The sequence below is a fragment of the Nyctereutes procyonoides genome, unplaced genomic scaffold (genome assembly GCF_905146905.1).
Source record: "Nyctereutes procyonoides isolate TBG_1078 unplaced genomic scaffold, NYPRO_anot_genome, whole genome shotgun sequence".
Classification (NCBI taxonomy): domain Eukaryota; kingdom Metazoa; phylum Chordata; class Mammalia; order Carnivora; family Canidae; genus Nyctereutes; species Nyctereutes procyonoides.
Window position 1 is genome coordinate 12264102 of NW_026575044.1, and position 26611 is coordinate 12290712.

General features: G+C 37.2%; 1 protein-coding gene across 1 annotated transcript in view; it reads right to left on the reverse strand.

Moving 5' to 3' along the window:
* Positions 1-26611, reverse strand: part of DNAH14 (dynein axonemal heavy chain 14) — a 321116-nt gene that overhangs the window by 133061 nt on the left and 161444 nt on the right. The window contains 3 exon segments of the mRNA XM_055324379.1: positions 6377-6606; positions 8985-9069; positions 25918-26170. Of these exon segments, the coding sequence (XP_055180354.1) occupies positions 6377-6606; positions 8985-9069; positions 25918-26170 (568 nt within the window).

Genomic DNA, 26611 nt, shown 5'->3' on the forward strand with positions numbered 1-26611 from the left:
CTCTAGCTCCTTTATGTGTAAGGTTAGCTTTTGTATTTGAGTTCTTTCCAGTTTTTGAATGGATGCTTGTATTGCGATGTATTTCCCCCTCAGGACTGCTTTTGCTGCATCCCAAAGTTTTTGAACGGTTGTATCTTCATTCTCATTAGTTTCCATGAATCTTTTTAATTCTTCCTTAATTTCCTGGTTGACCCTTTCATCTTTTAGCAGGATGGTCCTTAACCTCCACATGTTTGATGTCCTTCCAAACTTCTTGTTGTGATTTAGTTCTAATTTCAAGGCATTATGGTCTGAGAATATGCAGAGGACGATCCCAATCTTTTGGTATCGGTTCAGACCCGATTTGTGACCCAGTATGTGGTCTATTCTGGAGAAAGTTCCATGTGCACTTGAGAAGAATGTGTATTCAGTTGAGTTTGGATGTAAAGTTCTGTAGATATCTGTGAAATCTATCTGGTCCAGTGTATCATTTAAAGCTCTCGTTTCTTTGGAGATGTTGTGCTTAGAAGACCTATCGAGGGTAGAAAGAGCTAGATTGAAGTCACCAAGTATAAGTGTATTATTATCTAAGTATTTCTTCACTTTGGTTAATAATTGGTTTAAGAATTTGGCAGCTCCCACATTCGGGGCATATATATTGAGGATTGTTAAGTCCTCTTGTTGGATAGTTCCTTTAAGTATGAGGTAGTGTCCCTCTTCATCTCTCACTGTAGTCTTCGGGGTAAATTTTAGTTTATCTGATATAAGGATGGCTACCCTTGCTTTCTTTTGAGGACCAGTTGAATGGTAAATGGTTCTCCAACCTTTTATTTTCAGGTTGTAGGTGTCCTTCTGTCTAAAATGAGTCTCTTGTAGACAGCAAATAGATGGGTTCTGCTTTTTTATCCAGTCTGAAACCCTGCGCCTTTTGATGGGGTCATTAAGCCCGTTCACGTTCAGAGTTAGTATTGAAAGGTATGAGTTTAGTGTCATCATGATATCTATTCAGTCCTTGTTTTTGTGGATTGTTCCACTGAACTTCTTCTTAAAGGGGAATTTTAGGAGTCCCCCCTAAAATTTCTTGCAGAGCTGGTTTGGAGGTCACATATTCTTTCAGTTCCTGCCTAATACATTTACTTTTAAAGTAATTTTGAAAAGCAAAGACTACTATCATCTGATTGTTTTCTGGCTGTTTTGTGGTTCTCTTGTTGTCTCTTCCTCTCTTCCTTTGTTTTCCTAGTGGTATGCTTTAATTTCCTTTTCTTTATCTTTTATGTATCTACTATTGGTTTTTGGTTTGTGGTTGCCATGACACATAAAATATCTTTTAAGCTGATAACAAGTTAATTTCCATCACATGAAAAAAACTCTTGTACCTTCCCCTCACATTTTGTTTTCCATGTCTCAATTTACCTCCATTTATACTGTGTATCCATTATACATCTAAGTAGCTATAGAAATTTTAATGTTTTTGTGTTTTAATTTTTATACTAGAATTCAGTGATTCACACACCACATTACAGTATTAGAGCATCTGAGTTTGACTATATGCTTACCTTTACCAATGTGTTTTATAATTTCATGTTTTCCTGCTACTAAGTAAGATTTTCACTTCAGTTTGCAGAACTCCTTTTAGCATTTCTAGTGGTGATGAACTTCCTCAGCTTATTTGTTTGGGAAAGTCTTTCTCCATTTCTTCTTCTTCTTTTTTTAAAGATTTTATTTATTTGAGAGAGAGAGAGAAGAGAGCAAGCTCATGAGAGAGAGCACCAGCAGGGGGAAGAGCAGAGGGAGAGGGAGAAGCTGAGTAGGGAGCCCAATGCAGCCTTCAGTCCCAGGACCCTGAAATCATGACCTGAGCAGAAGGCAGACACTTTACCAACCAAGGCACTGAGGTACTCCTCTCCTTCATTTCTAAAGGACAACTTTGCAGGGTGAAGTATTCCTGGTTGGCAGTTTTTTCTCTCAGTACCCTGAATAGATCATCCCACTCTCTCCTGGCCTGCAAGATTTGTGCTGAGAAATTTGCTGAGCCTTATGGGGTTCCTTGTATGTAGGCAGTTTTTTCCTTTGCCTGTGTTCAAATTCTCTTTCTTTAGACAGCTTTTATTATAATGTATATGAGAACATTTTTTGGGTTGAAATTACTGAGGGGGGGGGATCTCTGAAGGTATCTAAATCCCTTCCCAGATTCAGAGTGCTCAGCCATTATTTCTTTAAATAAGGTTTCTGCTCCTTTCTCCCTCTCTTCTCCTTCTAGGACTCCCATAATGTGTACATTTTAAAAAATGATGTTGCACATTTCATAGCCTTTCTTCATTCTTTTTTCTTTTTTCTTCTGTAAGAGGATAACTTCAAATGACCTGTTTTCTGTCTTGGAGACTCTTTCCTCTGCTTGATCCATTTGGCTGTTGATGTTCTATTCCATTCACTGTATTCGCCAGCTCCATAACTTCTGTTTGGTTCTGCTCTGATTCCTGTCTCTCTGCTAAGCTTCTCATTTTGTTCATGTATTGTTTTCCTAATTTCATTGAATTGCTTTCCACTGTTGTCTTTTAGCTCATTGGGCTTCCTCAAAAAAACTATTTTGAATTTTTTTATTGCGCAAGTCACAAATCTCTGTTTCTTTGGGGTCAGTTACTAGAGAAATATTGGACTCCTTTGGTTGTCACGTTTCCTCAGTTTTTCAGGTTTCTTGAAGTCCTTCTTGGTGGTCTCCGCATTTGAAGAGGCAGTCTTCTCCAGTCTTTACTGGCTGTGGGAGAGACAGAAATAACTCCCTTCAACTGTTAAGGATTCTAAAGTATTTTCTATGGGTATTCTTGTCCCACACTTCTTGTTCTCTCCTGTTGGGTGATGTTTAGGCATGTATGCCTTCTCTCCATCTGGCCAGGCCAGGCCAGGTGCTGACAGCCTCCTTGTTGCTTTCCCTAGGGTGGTGCTGGGTGCTGTGTTTGTGTCGTCTCTCTCAATCCTATAGTTAGCCTGGTTCTCTACTAGCCATCTGTAAAGGCTCACTTCTGTTCCCGTCTGGGATGCACACAGGGCACCTAGTTAAGGGTGTTTATGGGTGAGGCTAATGCAGTGCTGGGGAGCCCATGGGCCAGTTCAGGGTATCCTCAGGCAAGGTGTCACCAGCAGCTCATGGGAAGACCTCCTGTTGGGAGTCCTAAAGCTGTTTAGTAGGATTTGTGTCTCTTTAATATGTTCCATTCTGAGCCCTGGCTGCTGTCCTCCAAGCCACTCACTGACCTACAGTCAGGTAGTTCACAATTCAGTACTTTATATGGGGCTAAAGAAAAATGGGCCTCCCTGGCAGTGGGCTGTGCTGCCAAGGGGAGGGTGATGCAAGTGAAGAACTGAGAAATAGATCTATGTATACTAACAAATACATACACATCTATTTTATTTCTGCATCTGTCCACATGTTTATCAAGAAAGGAAAGCATGAGTTCAGACTAATAAAGCCTTTCTGTAAGTGTTCTATTGCTGTTGTAGCAAATTACACCAACTTAGGGGCCTTAAAACAACACAGATTTATTCTTACAGTTCTAGAGGTCAGAAGTCCAATCTGTTTGCACTGGGTTAAAATCAAAGTGTTGGCAGGACTGCATTCCTTTGGAGGCTCTCAAGGAGAATCCCTTTCTTTGCCCTTTCCAGCTTAGGGCAGCCACTGTCAGTCTTTGGCTTGGGATCTCTTCCTCCATCTTCAAAGCCAGCAACCACACAACTGTGTCACTTCAAGCTCTGCTTTCCTCCTTACACTCCTGCCTCCTTCTTCCATCATTAAGGACTCATGTAATTACATTGGCCCCCGTAAGATAACCCAGGATAATCATCCCATCTCAAGCTCCTTAACTTAATCACACCCTCAAACTCCCTTGTGCTATGAGATAGCATACTGACAGGTCCCAAGGAATAGGATGTGGGAAGCTCAGGGAAGCCATTATTCTGCTCTATCATCATCCAACAAGAGGGTTCATTCGAACATTCGTCCTTTGCTCTCTTTCTCTGTTGTTTTATCTCTTGCAACTAAGAACTAGTTTGTGAGGAAACAGTGTCAGATGAGGGACTAACCTGTCCTCATCAGATTCTGCCCTAAGTTTAACATCCATCGATGTTCTTGCCTGATCTAATCTTTAGCTATGATGGTTGCAGTGGATATACCGTCTATAGAATGGAACTGTTATCCTAAACCACACAGATAATTTTCACAAATTTAATAATTAGTTAAAGGTAACTAGCAGAAACAAGGTAACAGCCACCAATTAACAAGACTTGAATGACTAGAATTATCAGATGCATATTCTAAGACAGCTATGTTTACTATGTTTAAATAAAAGCAAGATGGAAAGTACCTATGAAGAACAAAAAATTCTAAAAAGTGACACAGCCTATTTGAAAAGGACCCAAACAGACCTTCCAGAAGTGAGACAGAAGAGCTTAGCAACAACAAAACCAGGACCATACATCATGGGGAAGCCCTTGCAGTATTACCATTTGTAATGGCAAGTGCAAACCCACAAAAAAACAGATGAAATTTTTACGATTAAACTTAATAAGAAACAGGCAAAGTCAATATGAAGAAAAGTTGAAAACATTTTTTCCTAGGTTTTAATTTACAAATTCTTTCTTTGATGGTGCCAAGAGTAGAGTTGATCCAGACTACCGACTTTTACTTGAATGATTACAGAATTTCTATTTGGTCTTTTCTCATAGCCATATGTTGTCTTCGTTTCTACTTTTTTTTTTGCTTCATATATGCTTATTTATTTAAAAATTGATCCATCTCTTTATCTTTCCAAAAAAAGAACCCTAAAGACACTTATATTAAAGTCTCTGCTAGGCTATAATAATTTCATCTGGAATGAGTTCATATTATGATAGGTGATTTTATTGGTATACTGTTTTGTCTGAATTATTTTGTGTTTTACAATTTTACTTGCAGGATGACTGCAGGTGGGAGGTTTATGGACTCTCTTTTCTTCTCTTATTTTCATTTTGATGGTTTTGTACTTTTTTTAATGACTGCTACCACCTGCGTCTCCTTTCATTCCTACATCTGTGCTCCAGTGTAGCTTTCCTATGGTACCTCAGATGACAAAACACAATTTCTTATTCATCATTTTAAGATTAACAATCTAACAAAACATATAACTTACTGATTTGTCTTTAGGTTCACAGGGAGAAGAAATAACAGAATTTGGGGTTTTTCTGCCTGAAAAATCAAGGCAGTTTATTTATCTTCAAAGTTAGCAACATCAAGTTGAACCACTAAGTTCAACAACAAATTAACATGCAATGCTTTGATATTAAAAGTTAATTTCCAGGACACCTGGGTGGCTCAGTTGGTTAAGCATCTGCCTTTGGCTCAGGTCATGATCTTGAGGTCCTGGGATTGAGCCCTGCCTCGGGCTCCTCACTCAGTGGGGAGTCTGCTTCTCCCTCAGCTCCTTCCCCACACCCCCACTTGTTCTCATTCTCTCTCTCAAATAAAGCCTTTAAAAAATAGTTAATTTGCATAGGAAATAACATACAACTTTGTGATTAAAGATACCTTAAATAGAGCCTTTACAAATAACTTCAAAAGGATACCTCAAGAATCACATCATATAAACCGGTAGAATTTGTAATTTTGGTAAATTTTTTTTAGCTTTCATCTTTATTTAACAAAGTTCTTCTAAATATATTCATGTCCAGTATTATGAGTCTTTTTGGTACCTGCACCAAGGATCTTTTCATCTGTTCACACTTCCTTTAATCAGTAACAACAAATTGGGAAGGCTTACTCTTTCAGAATATTAGGATTCCATTTGTTAGAACTGACTAAAAAAAACACATGTAATAAATCTAACTTCATAAAATAATTTAAAAAATTTTAGTCTTTAGAAAGTAAATGAAACAAACTACATAATTTCCTGGTGTGTGATGATATGTATAACACAGATCCAGCTTATAGGGCTGATGAGCTCAACTGGGCTGAGGTCATAGTTTCAAGGCTTTATCTTTGTTCTTCCACCTACTTGTGTTACAATTTCCTTTGAAACAAGAATCAACCAGTAATCTAAGTTACTTCAGCCTCTTTTTGCTGGAGTTAAGGGTACTGGAGTGTGCTTTTATCTTTTATCTCACAGTTTAAAAGATGAGCCTTTTAATATGAGCCCAACCATAAAGAGTCTCAAACGAATTTTTTAGGGGGGTGGGCAGAAGGAGAGAATCCATCTCACAACATGAGCTTACGACCTGAGCCAAAATCAAGAGTCAGACACTTAACCAACTGAGCCCACCCAGGTGCTCCTCTTTTGTAAAAAAATTTTAACCAACTGAGCTGCCCAGATGCCCCCAAAGTAATACTCTAAAGTAAACATAATTATGACTGCTGCTCCCCAGAACTTACCTACTTGTGGATTGCTTTCAAATAATTCATGCACAAGATTGTCAAAATCATAGGTCACTTTGGCAGGCGAACTAGACTCATGGCTTGAATAAAGTACTGTGTCATCTTCATGCTCATCCTCACGCATTAAAGTTCCTCCAAATGCCCATGTAAATGCAAATACGAAGAGCTTTTGAATCATTATTTTTAATTTATCAGGATTCTTCTCCAGATACCATGTATTTTCAGCTCTAGGGTAGACACTGTGAAAATTAAGAATTTTAGAAGAAAGTTCAATGATTTCAATATCATATCAAAGTTTCATTATTAAAAATTAAAATAGGTATTGACACAAATGTTTTAAGGTTAATGTATAGTTTTCTATGATAAATCATGCTACTATTATGCACTGCTACTATTTTTAAAGTACCATTTCTGTAGGAGGTTTGCAGTTAACTTTTATTTCATTTATTTAGTACACATGATTCACTTTTGTTTTATTACATCAATTTATTAATTGAGAGTTTACCCTTCTTTTGGGAGATTATCTGGTAATTCTCCATTTCATGTACAAAAACAGAAGCAAATGTACTGTACTCCTCTCAACCAAGTTCTAGAGGCTGATTTAGTTTAACCTGGCTAAAGCCAGGTAATGTGAGTCTGGGGGGAGTCTTGTCCATCCAGGCTGGGCCAACAAGATCACCCTGGTCGGTGGGGCCCTGAGATTCTATGAGTCAGGGCTGACAGTGACGGGACTGAATGAGAGGTCTGGGCTTGATTTCAAGGCATTTAAAATAGTTCAGGATTTAGCATTATCATAAAATTAATTCTAAATTATGAAAACCCTAAAAATGTATCACTGAACTAAAACTTATTGGCAATCATTAATGTAAAATGCACATGTACAATTCTATTTAAATTTCTAGTCAGGTGTAATAAATAGTTCATTCAGTGAGTATTTACTGCATCCCTACTATGTACCAGTTACTCTGGACACGCTCCCTTATCTCCAGAACAAGAACATGCTTACTAAGCCATGATGTGTGTAAGGAATAGGTAAACATGCCGTGAGGAGCAGTGGGAAGCAGGGACAGCCTCTGTGGACACGTGACAGGACGACTGAGTGAGATTTGGCAAAATGGTGGATGATGAACATTTTGAGCAGAAGGACACATGTGCCAAGACCATGAGGTCAAAGGATCAAGGCTAGTGAGGAACTACAACAAAAAGCCTGTGTCCCCGAAGCCCGTGTAGTGAATGCAGCAATGGGCAGGGCTTTCGTGCTCTATCACGGCTTCTTTTCTTCCATTCTTAGTGTAATAGGAAATCATGAAATGCCTCTAAAAGGAGGCGCATTAAACGCCTCTAAAAAAAGAAACATTCTAATTTATTATTTATTTATTGTAGTGTATGTTTTTTAAAAAATTGAATGTCTGCATATAAATACCAGAAGACATGTACAAGCATATTAATCATGGTAGCAGTTATAATAACAAAAATTGAAAACAACATATATGTCTATCAACAGGTTGTAAGTTGTAACATATTTATACAATGGCCTATTAGACAGCAGTGAAATGAATGAAGAATCCTTATATCCAATGAATTAATTATAGGAACATAACACTGAACAAAAAAATGTAAGTCATACAAGAACATAGTTATTCTACTAAAGTTTAAAAACATGCAAAGGTGAAAAATATATTGTTTGGAAATATACTGATAAACACAAAATCCAGGTTAGTAGTCACCTCCAATGATGAGATGGCATAAGATCTAGATAGGTACACAGAGGACTTCAAAGATAGATTATAAAGTTTTTTTAGAATTGTGTGGTGTATATAGGGATGATTGTGTATTATTCCTTATATCTTGCACATACTTCACAAATATTCTTTTATGGCTACTCACAGCCTAATAAAAATTTAAAATAATTTATTGTTGCCATGTTGAGAATGGGCTGGAAGAACTGGGAAAACCAACTGGGAGACTCTTGCTACAGGACAGGCAGGAAACAGTGTGGAATTGAAGGCAGAGTTGACAGGCAGAGTAAAAACCATATTGAAATGTTGTCATTTAAAAGAAAATGTGACGTGAATGTGTCAGGGCCTCGTACCTTTTAATGGAATGTAGAAAGGCCTCAGCTGTGGCTCTCCTGTCCATTTTTGTAAAATGGCAGACTTTGTAGAGATAGTAATTTCTGTAGCTATAATCTATTGAGCACTTACTATGTACCAGGCACTATTCTAGACATGTAGCACATTGCATTATTATCTAGTTTTATAAATGAGAAAACCAAAGCTTAAAAATAAATTGGTAACTGGATCAACAATTCTCAGCTCATAAATGGCAGATTCATGAAATAAACTCATGTCAGTTTTATTCCTTTCTCAATTATGTACAGAATCTGCATAAATGTATTCATATTATCCATTTAAGTTGGCATCAAAATCTAATGATCTCATATTAAATACACAAGGACTCTATCTAAGCTGCAATAAAATAAATTTAAGTGGATTTTGTTACTCTGAAGTCACAAAAGTCCTGGTTTTTTGACAAGTAATCCTGTGCTTGCTTAAGTGTCTGGGATCTAGTAGGTACTTAAGCATGTATGTGGAATGTAACTGACCTCTTTTTTGTATTCTTGAACTTGACAGAAACTTTTGAATATGAAGAATGTGTCTTCTCGGTTGGAATGTCCTTCAAATCTTCACCTTAACAAGGAAAGAGTATTTTTCCACAGTGAACAAGAGACCCAAAATTTATCTGGTTACTTAGTGAGGTTTAACCTTCAAAATTGTTTGTAAATCATCACAGAACATCTTTCTTTCACATGCATTAGCAAGTAGCTACCTTATCAGACTTCAGGGAGAGTTACCTTTCTAAGAGGAGCAGAGAATGTACCTGCAATTGTCCAAAACGATTATTTATTTGAAGCATAAATTGACACTTTTTTCTTCTACCAACTTTTTTGTAAGTCTGATTGTTCCAACAGGAAAACTTTAGAATATCCAGGTAACTACCTCCAAATATGGCATACATTACAAACTAAATAGTAAATGGGTCCTAATGAAGAGCAGAGTAGAAAGAAAGCTGTATAATTTCAAATGATAAATTTACTAAAACAAACATCAAACAGGTGCACTTTAGGCAGGATGTATTCCTCTCCCTGGTTCCTGTCACCCTCCTGTTTTGTCCAGATCATGCAGGTCACAGAGGAGCACAAAGGGTGATTGATTGTTAGGTTCTTCCTTCTAGCTTATTTTGTCTTTCATAATGTTTGTTTTCTTTGTATGAAAATAATATAGGCTTCTTGTAGAACTTATCATTCTATAGAATTTGACCACACAGATAGGTTAACAATGATTAAGTGTTGATGCATTTGAGCACTGGGTGTTATATGTTGGCAAATCGAACTCCAATTAAAAAAAATGTTGATGCATTATGGTCCTTTATATAAATACATAGTATTGAAATACTATATTTTAAAATTTAAACTCAAATCAAAAGTTAAAAAGAGAGTTGTCTTCTCATTCTGCTTTTTAAGTCTGTCTTCATGTCTTTCCATTGAAACATAACATTGTTGCACCATGGTTTATGAAGCTATTCTATTGATGGAATTCAGATTATTGCTGTTTTATGATTATAAATAATGCTGCTATAAATAAAGTTCCTTGTGCACAAATCTGTACACTTCTTTGACTATTTCCTTATAATGAATTCATTCCTAGAATAAGAGATTCTAGGACACATACATTGATTTTTAAACATTTTTTTTATTTGAGAGAGAGCAGAGTGAGAGAGAGCACAAGCTGGAGGAGAGGCAGAGGGAGAAGCAAAATCCCTGCTGAGCAGGGAGCCCAACATGGGATTCGATACTAGGACCCTGGGATCATGACCTGAGCCGAAGGCAGACAGTTAACTGACTGAGCCATCAGGTGCCCCTATATTGATATTTTTAACATATATTGCCAGATGGCTCACCAAGAAAGGCTGAATCAATATATACCTCAAATAGCTTCTGTGAGAGTTTATATGTTGATACATTCTGGTCATTGATGTGTTTTCTCCATTTGAAAATATTAGATGAAAATTTTATGCTATTTTCCTTTTTTTAAGATTTTATTTATTTTTTCATGAGAGACACACAGAGAGAAGCAGAGACATAGGCAGAGGGAGAGGGAGAAGCAGGCTTCCTGTGGGAAACCTGATGTGGGACTCTATCTCAGGACTCTGGGATTTGCTCTGAGCCAAAGGCAGATGCTCAACCACTGAGCCACCCAGGCATCCCTATGCTATTTTATTTTTTATTTTCAAATAAATGTTTCTTTATCTATATGGTTAAACATTTCCTTAAGGATTTTATTTATTGGAAATGTTACTAGTTTTGAAAAGATCAGGGATTTTTTTTTTACCTGTTCTCCTCTCTATCCTTCTAGCCACTGATAGCTTAGCTGAGAATGTTCAGGAAGGATACCCCATCTATGCACATATCGTAGGATGTGGAATGGTTCTATGATAGTAGGCATGCCATTGGATATTTGAAGCTTTTTAGAAGGTCCTGAAAAACTGTGAGGAATAATTTTAAGAACCCATTTTATTAGGTGAAATATATGTAATGTCATATGATTTACCACTTTAAACCATTAAGTGTACAATTAAATGGCATCACATACATTTAATTTTTGTGCAACCATCCCCACCATCCATCTCTAGAATCTTCCATCATCTCATACTGAAACTCTGTACCCATCAAACAATAACTCCCCATTCCTTTTCCCCCCAGGCCCTGGTAATCTCTACTCTAATTTCTGTTCCTATCAATTTACCTTTTCTTGTACCTCATATAAATGGATCCTTACAATATTTGCCCTTCTGTGACTGGCTTATCTCACTCAGCATGATGTCCTTAAGGTTCGTTCATCTGTGCTGTAGTGACAGATTTCCTTTCTTTTTATGGCTGAATAATATCCATTTTTCTGCAGTAGACAGTTGAGTTGTTTCTATCCCTTGGTATTGTGAATAGTACTGTTATGAACATGGGTGAGCAAATATCTGTGACAGTCTTTGCTTCAATCCTTTTGTGTATATACTCAGAAGGGGAATTGCTGGGTCAAGTGATAAGTTCATGTTCAATTTGCTTACGAATGGTCATACTGTTGTCTACAGTGGCTGCATCATTCCACATTATCACCAACAATGCAAAGGGTTCCAGTTTCTCCATGTTCATGTCATGTTATTTTCTGATTTAAAAAAATTTTTATAATAGCTATCCTAATGGGTGTGAAGTGATATCTCATTGTGGTTTTGATTTAATATGTTTGGCTTTTGCATTTATTTTTTTAAAGATTTTATTCATTTATTCATGAGAGACAGAGAAAGAGAGAGAGAGAGAGGCAGAGGGAGAATCAGGCTTCATGCAGGGAGCCTGACGTGGGACTTGATTCCACATCCCCAGGATCACAGCATGGGCTGAAGGCATTAAACCACTGAGCCACCCAGGCTGCCCTACGTTTAATTTTTCACATGCTTCTTGGCCATTTATATAGTTTTTGAGGTATGTCCATTCAGGTCTTTTGCCCATTCTTAAATCAGGTTATCCTTTGTTTTTAAACTGAAGGAGTTCTTTATATATTCTGGATATTAATCCTTTATCAGATATGTAATCTGAAAATAATTTCTCCCAGTCTGAGCCTTTTTACACTATTGATAATTTAAACTAAAAATAAAACTGTAACATGGTTAAAAATATACAATATCTTTATGATATTTTTCATAAAAAACACTACTGAGTTTTGCCCATTGATCTAATATCTGGTGAACGTGCTGCAATCTCCAATTCTAATCAAATCCTGATTTTTGTTTTTGTTATAATAAATATGATTATAGCCTCTGCCAACAATAACAACTTTTCCTCTTCCTATTTCTTAAAACTTTTTTCCCCTCTGTTGTTTAATTGACTGGTATCATGAAGGCTGTGTTGGATACTAATAGGAGTAAACACAGTATTAATAGGAATTGTTGGAGAAGGTCATTGAGAGGACGTGACTGTTGTCTGACCTGCAGCTGAACCCCAAGGAACTGGGCATTTGTTACTCTCTGTTTTTATCCTCAGAATGCACATTCTGCCTCCTGTTCCCATGTTACGAGCCACTTCAGGTATACCATTTTGAGAGAGCAATGGGTCATTGAGACCATCCAGAATGAATAGGGACTGAATCCTATTAAGGCCTCTATAGAAACCTGTAAGGTTCTTATGTGTTGATGTGGGGATCCACTCATCCTGTAGTCATTCAAGACAAGCCTTGGGTAAGTTCCCTTGCTTATTAAACAAGTAAGTTCCCTTGCTTATTAAAACTGCCACCCACCAACCTAGACTGGTCTGCCTCTTTCTTTGGTCTTTTCCTGCTTCCATGTGTAAGGGCTGGTTTTGAATTTCATCCAGGAAACTCCTGAGGTAACAAACTGACAATTGGTCAGTCAGTCAGTCAGTCAGGAGACCAAAGAAATTAGACTTGGGAACAAGGCATCTGTCAGGGGACATTCCAGGTTAGCCATGAGCCTCTGTGGGGAGGGATGGCCCACATGTTAGATGTTTACCAACTGCCACAGGAGTATGAGGAAACGCTGACAATGCTGGCTGTTTGAGAAACTGCACAGCACTGCAGCAAAGAAGGGATGTGAGTGGCTACTGCTGTGGGCTGGGTTGTATTGTGGGCAGCTGGGTGGGCCACTGATGCCTAACCAGAGTCTGAAGCTTGAGTTAGAAAGTTACAAGAACCCAGGTTAGCAAAGGATGTGCAGCTGTCCACCACTCTGCTAGCTTTGGGGCTGGCAGACAGGCAGGAGAGCAGGATAGGTGGAGACTTCAGCGTGCCATTTTACAAAGCAGGAAGACACAAGGTCCACAGAGTAAGGTCTGCACCCTCTGACAAATCCTGATGGGGAATCGGAGGTAGAATAAGAGGTAGAGTCACTGACAAAATGAGGATAGCAAAGGGGAGGAGGTTATGCTGATTGACAGTGAACAGATGGAACTGCCCCATGTCGCCTGACCCCTAAGACAAAGAGAAAATTTAAACAGTAATTACTCTGGACTTCTGATAATAAACATATGCCAAAACATTGTCTCTCTGTCCCTTGAAAATGTAAATTTGATCATATCTTTAAAATGTAAGCCTCCTGGGAGAGAGAACTAAAGCAGTACCCACACTCATCTGAGCTTTGTGAAATCCAGAGGGCTCTGGAAACTTCCTCATCCCAAATACAGGCCTCACCCTCCATGAGAAAACTTGACAAACACAAATCTTAAGTCCTCTCCACAAATACTAGTTGAAAGCTTTTGGCCCTTCGGGTAGGTAACCATAAATTGTTCCATCTGCCACAGACACAATTTGAACCTAACTGTTATTTGTAAACAAGAGAGTTTCATTTTGTTTTACCAGATTCGTGGATAAATTTTACTATTAGGGCTATAGGGTCTCTGTGTCTGTCTGTATGTTTATGTTATGTGTACGGCCATACTATGTATAGATAACATTTTTCTATATCTAGATAACACTGTCAAAACTAATTTTTTAAAGATATTATTTACTAGAGAGAGTGCATGAAGTGGGGGAGCAGAGGGAGAGGGGGAAGCAGACTCCCCGCTGAGCAGGGAGCCCAATGTGGGGCTCAATTCCACGACCCAGAGATCATGACCTGAGCCAAAGGCAGGAACCCAAATAATTGGAGCCACCCAAGTGCCTTCAAAATTAATTTATAAAAGATCTCTATTTAATTGCCTTAAAGGAAAATAAGCTTTAATATCAAGAATGAACTTCTGTGAAACTAAAATTTAATTTTCTTTCATCTGCTAAAAGGACAGAGTTTTCTGGGACTATTTATTTGTTCCTGATAGGATTATAGAAGGATTTTCTTTACCTTTTATTTTAAGTAATCTCCCTAGAAAACAAAGATTCTGGGAGCCTCTGGGTAGCTCAGTTAAGTGTCTGCCTTTGTCTCAGGTCATCTCAGGGTCCTGGGATTGAGTCCTGCATCAGGTTTTTTGCTCAGTGGGGAGTCTACTTCTCTCTCTCCCTCTGCCTCTTCACCTTGCTTGTGCTCTCTCTCTCTCTTGCTCTCACTCTCTCAAATAAATAAATAAAATCTTAAAAAAAAAGGAAAAAAAAACAAAGATTCTGTGTTTTACCAAATAATCTCCTGGGATCAATGTTATCTTTATCAGGTCTTTGATTACTTAAGAAAATTGAGTCTTCTCTACTAAAAGGGCGAAGTATTTTTTTTTTTTTTACAACTACATAGCTTTTTATATTTGCCTCAAGTCTTTGTCATTTGGTTAAATTAATAACTAAGTATTGTTTCACAAGGATATGATCCTTTTTAATCAAGTATTTGAAAACTTTGTGAAATTTCTGATAAACTTCCCCAAATCAAATTCTAAATGAAGACTTTTTGACCTTAAAATAAGTTTCAGATTTTCTTTCTTTTTTTTTTTTAATTTATTTATGGTAGACATAGAGAGAGAGGCAGAGACACAGGAGGAGGAAGAAGCAGGCTCCATGCCGGGAGCCCGACGCAAGACTCGATCCCTGGACTCCAGGATCGCGCCCTGGGCCAAATGCAGGTGCTAAACCACTGAGCCACCCAGGGATCCCAAGTTTCAGATTTTCAAGAGGGTCCCTGGACCATTTCAAAAGATTTGATATTTCTCCCTATAAAAGTGAGATCTTCAACTAATTAGGCTTATTTGATATACTGAATTACATAGAAAGCATTATCAAATAAAAGTGTTACTAAATTTTCTTTAGGTTATATATAAACACATATATATTATTAATGTAAATATTCTAAAATCATATGAAATTCCTAAAAATCTTATGAATTAGTATAATGTTATCATTTTATTTTTAAAAAGGATATTTAAAAAATCACCAAATTTCCATGTTAATTGCATTATAATGAACTCTCATCAAATCTTTAACCACAGCTGTTTTTAAGTCTTTTGTCACTTATAGACAGTTATGGTTTTACTCTAATGCTTCATGTTCCAGGAGAGCCACAGAAAAGACTCTATCATAAAGTACAGGTTTCTGATAGCTAAGATTATACCACCAAATTGAGTAAGAATTTACAGTACTCCAATATAAAGCTGATGAATTCATAAAACTGAAACCAAAAGATCAAGATCAACACAAGTAATTATACTGAACTAAATGACCTGATGAGGATGATTATCATTTTTATGACTTTTTGTTTAAAATATTGTTGGTTCTTTTATAGTTTTATTTTTTATGACTTAAAAAAGGAAGCTTTTTCTCATTTCTCTTAGCAAATCAGCAATTTGCTAACCCATACCTTTGTTAACAAAGATAAAACATTTATATTTTTCTACCTGTCTAATCCCTCCAGAATTCAAAAACTTTTTTTTATTAGAGAGAGTGCATGCATGCAAGTAGGGAGAGGGGGCAGAGGGAGAGAGAGAATCTTAAGCAGGCTCCACACCCCAGCAAGGAGCCCAACATGGGGCTTGATCTCATGACCCTGAGATAATGACCTGAGTCAAAATCAAGAATTGGAGGCTTAACACACTGATTTACCCTTGCACACCACGACTTTTCCTTTTACAGATCATTTGGGAAAGTTTATATTTTACTTCAAAATTATCCATCTCAAATAGGTTTTCAAATTTATTGACATCTCACTAATATGGAAAACCAGACAGATATAGACTACTACCTACCACTCCAAACACTTAAGTATGGAAACAACTATAATAACAACTAACCATAGCTGAGCTAAAAGAAGGGGGAGGAGCTCCTTCAAATGTGTACACACCTGAAACAGTATTTGGCCAGAAAAAAGAATGAGGTCTTGCCATTTGTGGTAACACGGATGGACCTAGAGGGTATTGTGATGAGTGACATAAGTCAGACAGAGAAAGACAAATATGGTATGATTTCACTTACATGTGGAACATAAAAGACAAACATATTTTAAAGAAGCAGAAACAGATCCATAAATACAGAGCATTGATGACTGTTAGAGAGGAGAGGGTGGGGGGGGGGATGGGCAGAGTGGGTGAAGGGGAGTGGGAGACACAGGTTTCCAGTTATGGAATAAACATATCATGGGATGGAGGGTGCAGCACAGGGAATATATAGTCTATGGAACTGTCATGATGTTGTGTGGTGACAGATGGCAGCTACACTTGTGGTGAGCACAGCATAATGTGTAGAGCTGTCAGATTACTATGCTGTATACCTGAACCTAATATAACACTGTATGTCAACTACACTCAAAAAGACAGAAATTTTAAAAAATTGATAAAGTACAATTAAAATCTGAAAGACGATAGCAAATCTGTTCAAATGGTATAAGAAGGAAAACTATGAGAATAAAACCATGAAAAAAATCAATTTTTTCTTCATTATTGTATCTATATAAGAAGATGGATGTTAACTGAACCTAATGTATTAATCATTTCACAATAGATATAAATCAAACCATCATGCTGTGTGTCTTAAACTTATTCAGTGATGGATGTCATGATATCTCAATAAAATTGTAAAATAAATCTCAAATCATCAAACAATTCTTTTTACTGAAAGTGTGGATTTGAAAACTTCTTACCATTCTGTCAGTTTTTGATTTAAATATTTTGAGGCCATGTTGTTAATTATGTAATATTATGTATTGTTAATACATAAATGGCTCATAATTGTATTATTTTCTTAGTAGATAGTTACGATTACCAACAGAAAATGCCCTTCCTTTTTCCCTCCAGTGTTTTTTTTTTTAAATATTTTATTTATTTATTTATTCATGAGAGACACAGGCAGAGGGAGAAGCAGGCTCTCCACGGAAAGCCCGATGTGGGGCTCGATCCCGGAACTCCAGGATCATGACCTAAGGCAGACGCTCAACCACTGAACCACCTAGGCATTCCCTCTCCAGTGTTTTTAGCTTACAACTCCTTTTGTCTCCTATTACTATTGCCAACCCATATATAGATGAATATGTACATATAAAACATACATGCAGGTACTGTTGATGGTTTTCTTGTATGTATTTTCCATTACTTTGCTTTCAATCTTTATTTCATTATGATTTAAGTGTGTCTTTTATAGTAGCGTTGAAAAATTGAATTTGAGAATCTATCTTCATTGCAATCGTGATATATTTATCATTTTATTTGCAGTGTTTAAACATGTTGTTTCTCCCTTTTCTTAAGTTTCATTATTTTGACCACTGTTTTACCTTCATAGTATGACAGCTATACATTTCATATAAAAAATACTTATTGTGCAATAGACAAAAGTATATAAAAAGTATAAATTAAACAATAAATGTTTTTTAATACTCCATCCTGCTTTGGATATGAAGCATCACGAATATATCTGTAGACCTCTGGCTACCATTCTCTGTTGACATTCCTGTTTCCTGCAGATGTTATCAGGTTGAATTTGTTGTTTTATTATTTTCATGAGCAATGAAAATAATTTCAGTAGTCTCTTCAAAATACATAGTTTCACTTTCTATGACTTTTTTTTTAAAAAGACTTTTATTTATGCATTAGAGACATAGTGCGAGAGAGAGGCAGAGACACAGGCAGAGGGAGAAGCAGGCTCCATGCAGGGAGCCTGACGTGGGACTCGATCCTGGGTCTCCAGGATCAGGCCCTGGGCTGAAGGCGGCGCTAAACCACTGAGCCACCGGGGCTGCCCTCACTTTCTATGACTTTAAAAATTTACATAAATTGTGTCAAATGTATGTACTTGTACAGTTTGCTTTATTCTACTCATTATGTTTGTGGATCATCAAGCATGTTGATACATGTAGCTTTTAATCCATGTACTTTATATATATTGGATATTTTATTGGTTATTTGTGTTATAGTCTGGGGCTTGTCTTTCAAATTTTTGATGCTTTTGAGAAACACATAGTTTTAATTTTATACGGAAAAATACGCCAAGTATAAATCCATCAATTCAATATCATGAACAAATCCTACTATATTTCCTTCTAAAAATTCTCAAGTATCATTTTTTTTTTCAACTAGACACTCAAGATTTTTTCTGGAACTCCAAACAAATATATGTGAGGATTTCTCTGTCTCAATCTGCCCTGTCTTTTAACCTGTCATAGTGCCATATTTTTTTATATATTTGTCTGCTAATTCCCTTTTTAGCATTACATAAAACTGAGTCAGCATTAGCCCATCCACTCAGTTTTCCATTCATTGACTAGCATTTTTAGAAGTTATATTTATTTTTCATATTGTTGAATAATTTTTTGTAGTCTCAAAGTGCTCTTGTATTTATCTGATGTTATGTAATATATAGCATTACATATTAAATAAATGGTCCAAATGCTCCAGCTGAAAGCCAGAGACCATCAGATGATAACAAAGTGACAACCAAATACAGGCTGTCAACAGGAAAGGCACTTCAAACGCGAAAACATAGGTTAGAAGTAAAAGAATGGAAAGCAGTAAAGCAGAAGTGGCTATGTCAATATCAGGCAAAGTTGATTTTAGAGAAAGGGTAATTACTTAGAGATAAAGAAATAATTAACAAGGATTCAATTCATTAAGAAGAGAATATGTCTAAATGTAGGCACCTAATAACAGCTTCAACATACACAAAGGGAAAACTTGCAGAACCAAAAAAGGATACACAGACCAACCACAATTGCAGATTGAGATTTTAATACTCCTTTTTCATTATAATGGATAGGAATGTGTAAAAGGAAAACTAGAAAGGATATTGAAAATTTGAGCAAAACTATCAACTAGAGTAAGTTGATATTCATAGAATATTTCATTCAACAAATGAAGAATACTTCTTGTTTTCAAGTGCACAGTTATATTCACCCAGACAGGTAACTTCTGGGCTATAAAACAAATTTCAATAAACTTAAAACACTAGAATCATGCAAAGCACATTTTATAACAGGAAAAATTAAACTAGAAATTAATAACAAAAAGACATCTAGAAATCCCTAAATATTTGGAAATAAACTCCACATTTCTAAACAACCATAGGACAAAGAATAAATCACAAAGGAAATTAGAGAATGCTTTATTTAAAAAAATTAATAATCTAAATATATGCAGAAAAAACAAAAAAGATCAATACTATTCATGATAAAATCTCTTAGCAAACTGGAAATAGTAATAAGCTTCCTCAACTTGAAAAAGGATGTCTACGGAAGAAACCTATGGTTAAAATAATACTGAAATAGTGAAAAATGAAGGCTTCCTCCTTCAGATAGGGGAAAAAATGGCATGTCTGCTCTCAAAATATCTATGGAACTTTGAATTGTAGGTCCTACCCAGTACTATGAGACAAATACAAGAAATAAAACAAGTGCTGATTGGAAATAAAGTACTCATGTCTTTATTCACAGTCGACATGATCATCTACATGGTAAATCCAAAGGAAACTACAAAAGCTAATGAAATGTACATTAACACATATGTAAGACAAAAAGTCAATATAAAATATCAATTGTATTTTTATGTACCAGCAATAAACAACTGGAAATTAAGATTTTAAAACTTAATAGCATTAAAAAATTAAATTATTAATTCCCAGTGGAATTCTCAGTTCTGAGTTCAGTAAACTGAACCCTGATCAAAATTCCCTGTTGTATTTATTATCTAGCCCCTCAGGCCCCCCACTCTTACAGAAGGAGAGTGAAAAGATGCTCTAGGTTTCTGGATATCTGTATCAGTCAGAGCCTGTGTCCACAGTTCTATATATCTTTGATTCTTCCTCTCTCCCTAGTATGAGTTACTCAGGTAAATGGCTGAAGTCCCCTTTGAAGAAGGATCCATGTAATTATTTTTATAAGTACTTTCCATGATACTGCAGAAGGTCCCAGCCTCTTCTTGATTCAATGAGTTCTGGGCCTGAAAGCTGGCTCGGGTTTGGAAATGGACAAGGGATCACAACTTTTTACTGAGGCAGCTACCCTCAACCTCCTAACTCACCTTTGACTTCTCACAATACAAGCTGGTGGTACCGAGTTGGTTGCCCATATATTTTGCCCCGAGGGATGCGACATTCCACTAACAATCTTGGTAACTCTGAGAATCATCTCTGCACCTCCCACCCCTGCTTGGCTGAATTCTTCTGGTTTCTGGGGGTAAGGGCTATATGAGACCCTCCAGGAAGATGAGTTCAGCAATGGCCATCCTACCATTAGCTCTAGTCTACAGAGGAATGCATGCCTTGGTGTACTGAGTCAGAGGGGTGTGTCAATATTTAGGGTGATGTTTGCTCAGATGCGATCCACTCTGAGTGTCAGAGTTGGTCATTTAATATTTCTAAAGCGTCACCACTCTAATTACTGAGTCCTGGCCTGGAGCTTTCACATCCCTTCAGTTGCAGGATATAAGGATTTCTTTGCGTGCTACCTGGAGGGCCTTCAAAGAGAGGTTGCTAACATGTTTGTGATTACTGAGATTTGCTTTATTTAACACTTAGTTCTTCTATTGTCTTTCACTTCCCCTCCCTCGGTGTGTGTGTGTGTGTATATATGTATCAATAATCTGCTATATTGGGATCCCTGGGTGGCGCAGCGGTTTGGCGCCTGCCTTTGGCCCAGGGCGCGATCCTGGAGACCCGGGATCGAATCCCACGTCGGGCTTCTGGTGCGTAGAGCCTGCTTCTCCCTCTGCCTGTGTCTCTGCCTCTCTCTCTCTCTCTGTGACTATCATAAATAAATAAAAAAAATTAAAAAAAATAATCTGCTATATTTATCTTCCAGTATGTTCTTAATATGTCTTACTCTTTTTATTGCTTAAGACAATTTTCATCCTAAAATAAAATTTGAGCTAATACTTAAATTGACAGCTTGGTTTTCTTTCTATTTGTATTTACATTATTTATCTTATTTCTTTCCCTTATTCCAGCCTTTCCATATCCATTTTTATAAATAACGGATGGAGATAGAATTCACATATTACAGAATTTGCCCTTTTAAAGTGCACAATTTGGTGGTTTTTAGTATAATCAGAGGTGTGCAGATATCACCACTATAATTTTAGAATGTTTTCATCACTCCAAAAAGAAACTCTTTGCCCATTAGCAGAACTTCCTATTTCCTCCTTCCCAACCTCTGGCAAGCACAACCTACTTCATATTCACTTATTCTGGGCACCTCAGATAAATTGAGTCTTACAATATAAGGTCTTTGTGAATGGCTTCTTTAACTCAACACAATGTTTTCAAGGTTCATCCATTCTGTGCATCAATACTTCATTTCTTATTAGGCCCCAATAATTGGGTCATGTGGGTAAACCACAACTTTATCCATTTAATAGTTGATAGGAATTAGGGTTGTTTCCACTTTTGGACTATTATGAATAATGGTGCTAAAGACATCTGTGTCCAACTTTTTGCATGGACACATTTCTCTTTCTTTTGGGTATATTTTTTAGGAGTGGATTTGTTGGGTCATATAGTAACTATGTTTCACATTATAGGAACTGCCAAACTGTTTAACCAAAGTGCATGCTCCATTTGTATCATTTTGATTTAATGATGATACTTGTAGAGAAAAAGTTTCTATTTGTTTTAAAATTTAATCCGTTTTTTTTAAGAGTTTATTTGGTTGAGGGGAGAGAAAGAGAAAGAGAGAGAGAGAGAGAGCGAGCATGCAAGCAAGAGCACAAGAGCAGGGGGAGGGAGAAGTAGACTCCTTGCTGAGCAGGAGCCTGACTCATCATGACCTGAGCCAAAGACAGTGCTTAACTGACCGAGCCACCCAGGGGCCCCAAATTGAATCAGCTTAAAAAGAAAAGAGAGGGAAGCAAACCAGAAAGACTCGTAACTATAGAGAACAAACTGAGGGCTGATAGAGGGAGGAAGATGGGCTAGATAGGTGTTGAGGATTAAGGTGGGCACTTATGATGAGCACTGGGTGTGAATATATAAATGGTGAATCACTGAATTCTATACCTGTTAACAGAATTACAGTATATGTTAACTAACTTAAATTTAAATAAAAACTTGAAATTTAAAAATAACCTACAAAAATTTGAAATCAGTTTCTATCTTTTAAATGAGGGAGTTTCATTCATTTTTTATTATTGTAATTATTGTTAAAGTTGGATTGGTTTTTTTTGTTGTTGTTGTTGTTACTCAAATTTCTTTCTTTTGGTTTCTTTTGCTACCCTCTATTGTAAAGAACAAATATTCCTTTGCATATATAAAGCTATGGATTCTATTTTTTTTAAGATTTTTTTTTTTTAAGAGAGCAAGCAGGAGGGGAAGGGGTAGACAGAATCTCCAGCAGACTCCTCCTGAGTACAGAACCTGACATGGGGCTAACCAAAAGTTGGATGCCTAACCAACTGAGCCACCCAGGTACCATGCTATTGATTCTATTATTCTTCTGAGGCTTAACCACATTACACATTAAGATTATACTTATGTTTATTCTTCCCCATCACTTTTTTAGACTTCTCTTTTTTTTTTTCTCTCCCCCTCAAACAGTGCAGGTAATAGTTCTCTCTCAGCTTTCTTTGAACTACCACCTCCTTCCCTTCCTATCCACTTTATGTTGGAATTGTCTAAAATTTTGTTCTGGGGCAGCCCGGGGGGCTCAGCAGTTTAGCGCTGCCTTCAGCCCAGTGCGTGATCCTAGAGTCCCAGGATCGAGTCCCACATTGGGCTCCCTGCAAGGAGCCTGCTTCTCCCTCTGCCTCTCTCTCTCTCTCTCTCTCTGTGCCTCACATGAATGAATAAAATCTTTTAAAAAATTAAGTTTTGTTCTGGGTTTTTATGTTAATACTTTTGAGAAGTATTCTTTGCTTACTCTGGTTGCATTAAGTTTTACTAAATTATTTAATCACATCTAATTTCCATATTTCATATAATTCTCCTTCATCCATTTCTTACAGTACTGAATTACTCCAAAAATATCTTGTGTTAAGCTTTTTCAGGCTTTGCAGATCTGAGAATATATTTAATTAGCTACAAATAAAACACTGTGAACATAATACATTATTTTTTTCCCATCAGTCAGTATCACTATTGAGAAATCTTGTGTTAAACTCTTCTTATAATTCTATTGGATTTTTCTCTCTGGAGCTTCTTAGAATCTCTCTTTAATCTTAGATAGTCTTAAATCACAACAAATTGTTTCTTTGCTGAGAAACCCCAGGCCCCAGGCTCAGGTGCACTGAAGCTAACTATGAGTAACAATGAAAGTTATATCTTGGTCAATACAGACTCAGTCCTCCCCACCATTAACTCAACAATCTGGCAGAAGAAAAGGTGTAACCATTTTCAGATATAAACTCAATATACCTGTCTCTACTCTTCCTCTACCCACAATATCTGGCATTCAATTAAAAAGTATGGGACACAAAAATAAACATGAAAAAAGAGTCCTGTTGCCAGGATATGAAGCAGTCAATAGAACAGATCCAGGGACGTCTGGGTGGCTCCGCGGGTCGGCCTTTGGCTCAGGGCCTGATGCCGGGGTCCAGGATCGAGGCCCGCATCAGGCTCCCTGCATGGGGCCTGCTTTTCCCTCTGCCTGTGTCTCTGCCTCTCTCTGTGTCTGTCATGAGTAAACAAATAAAATCTTAAAAAAAAAAAAAAAAAGAACAGATCCAGACATGGCCCAGATGTTGGAGAATCAAAGAAACTACAATAATACTGTTAAAACACCTGATGTAGGCATCTGCCTTTGGCTCAGGTCATGATCTCAGGGTCCTGGGATCAAGCCCAGCATTGGGCTTCCTGCTAAGCGGGCAGTCCGCTTCTCCCTCTGCCTGCTGCTCCCCCTGCTTGTGCTCTCCCACTCTGTTAAACAAATAAACAAAATCTTTTAACACACCTGATGTAAAGTGAAGAGAATTTTAGCAGACCACTGAGTACTATAAAAAGAGTCAAATGGAAATGCTAGAAATAAAAATCACAATAATGGAGATGAGAATTCTTTCAAAGAGCTTGTACAGTAGACAGGATGCAGCAAAGAGTCAGTGATTTGGAATATGAATCAACAAAAGTTTAAACTGAAATATGAAGAAAAAACAACAAACAAAACCCCCACAAACCAAAAGAGCAGAGCAACTAAGTACTGGGGGTGGGGGCAATATATCAATATAATATATCTAGATGTACATTTTTACTTTTCTATTCTATTTAATATTCAGAATCCTATTTAATCTTACGTCTTCTACTTTCTCAAATTCCAAAACACCTTGGTAATTATTTCTTGAAATATTTCCTCCCTTCTATTTATTTAATAAATTTCTTTGTGGAGGTTCAATTATATGGATGCTAAAGTTTCAATCATCTTTCAACTAAACACACACACATACTTATGTACACATATGCATATATAGTATGTAAATAACTGCATCTCTAATATAGTTAGTTCTATTGAAGTGTGAATGTACACATACATGATACTTTCTCTCTGGCATTTCCTGCTGTGATCCAGGAGAGCTCCTTGGCTGAGCTGTCATCTAGCTAGCCACATCAAGATTCAACCCATTGATTATGATCCTTTTTTTAACTACTTCTTGCTTTGTTTCTAATACTCCCACTTCCCTGACTTATGCTTCTGATGAATTTAGAACTGTGCATCTGGAGAGGCAGTGGACACTCTTCAAGGCAGGAGAGGCATGTGTAAACTTGTATCCACACTGACACTGCTCTTTTTCAAATGCCTTCTCTTTCTCTTAACCACTTAGACTTTAAGATGTGAAGGGCTTCAGCAATAGGAAGAAATATGCTCTTAGGTGCTCCTTAACATAGTCAGGCTTCGCTGCCAACATGCTATGTGGTTACTGCCCCTAGCTGGGCTGTGGTGTGCTGGCTGGCAAAGGGAAGGACGATGGTCTGTTCAGAGCTGCGAGAAGGGGAGATGCCGAAGCTAGATATTCTCCCATTCCTGGTATACAGCTCTCTTCTCTTCAGGACTGCTGCTTCCCCCAACTGGGACATTAGCCATCTTGTCACCTCAGGGATTTCTCACAATGTCTGTTAGTTTGACGGGTCTACAGCTGGGTTTTGGAAGCAGAGCTGGGAGCCTGTGCTAATGACCTGTCTCACTGGGAACCAGACAGAACTAGGGTCTGAAGATCGGCATCCTCAGTCTGAAAACCACACCTTTACCTACAATGCTACGCTATTTTCTGAATCCTTTGCTCTCACCTTGCACGTTTTACTACACTCCATGTTTATACCTTTGCATGATTACATCTCACACCTAGAATTCTGGACACATTTCCCCCACTATTTCTATCTCTGAGAATTGTTAAAACATACCAAAAGCATTCTTTCTGAATAGAGACCCTCTTAGAACTCCTTCTAGTCATTTCAGTGACCCTTCAACATACACATGATATTACTTTACATTAATGACATGCTCCTTTATGAATGATCCTAGGCTGTTCTATGTTTGTTGTTGGTTCAAGATGACTAAAAATTCCTGGTCTTCCTTTGTTTTCTTTTATAAGACTTAATAGAAGGTGATAAATCATTGGTATTGATGAGGTGAAATACAAGATCACATCATGTAAGAAGGAAACTCACATTTTCCAAAGCCTCCATTTTTACTCATGAAGTCAAAGAAAGCATCAAGAATTCTGCACAGAGTTATAACAGTCGTTATATCTTGGACAGGAAATGGCTGATATTTCTTATGCTTCTTTATAAACTGTAGTCCATCTGTGACACTATTTTTAAACATGAATTCAAGACAACCCACTCCTGTTTGATTCATAATTTCTGAAGTTTTCAAAAGCCATGACTTAACATAAGGCTCCCATCCCAGATCAACAGGATCCTAACAATACAAAGCAAAAAATAATTTTACATGAATAAAGAAAAATACAGTGCCCATCTTCTTACTTACCATCTCTTTAGTTCACCACTGCCCCACACAAAATATGGATCAGAATCATCATTCATCAAAGTGCAATTGATCAGAACAGCTTAAAGAATGATCTGTTCTCAACTATGAGAGACTCTTAATCACAGGAAACAAACTGAGGGTCATTGGAGGGGAGCAGGGTGGGGGATGGGGTCACTGGGTGATGGGCAGTAAGGAGGGCATGTGATGTGTGATGAGCACTGGGTGTTATATGCAACTGATGAATCACTGAGCTCTAAATCTGAAACCAATAATACACTATACGTTAGTTAATTCAACTTAAATTTTAAAAAAAGAATTCTTTGCTGTGTCTTCCATTTCCCTCACCACTGTCCTGTGTTCCACGAATCCTGA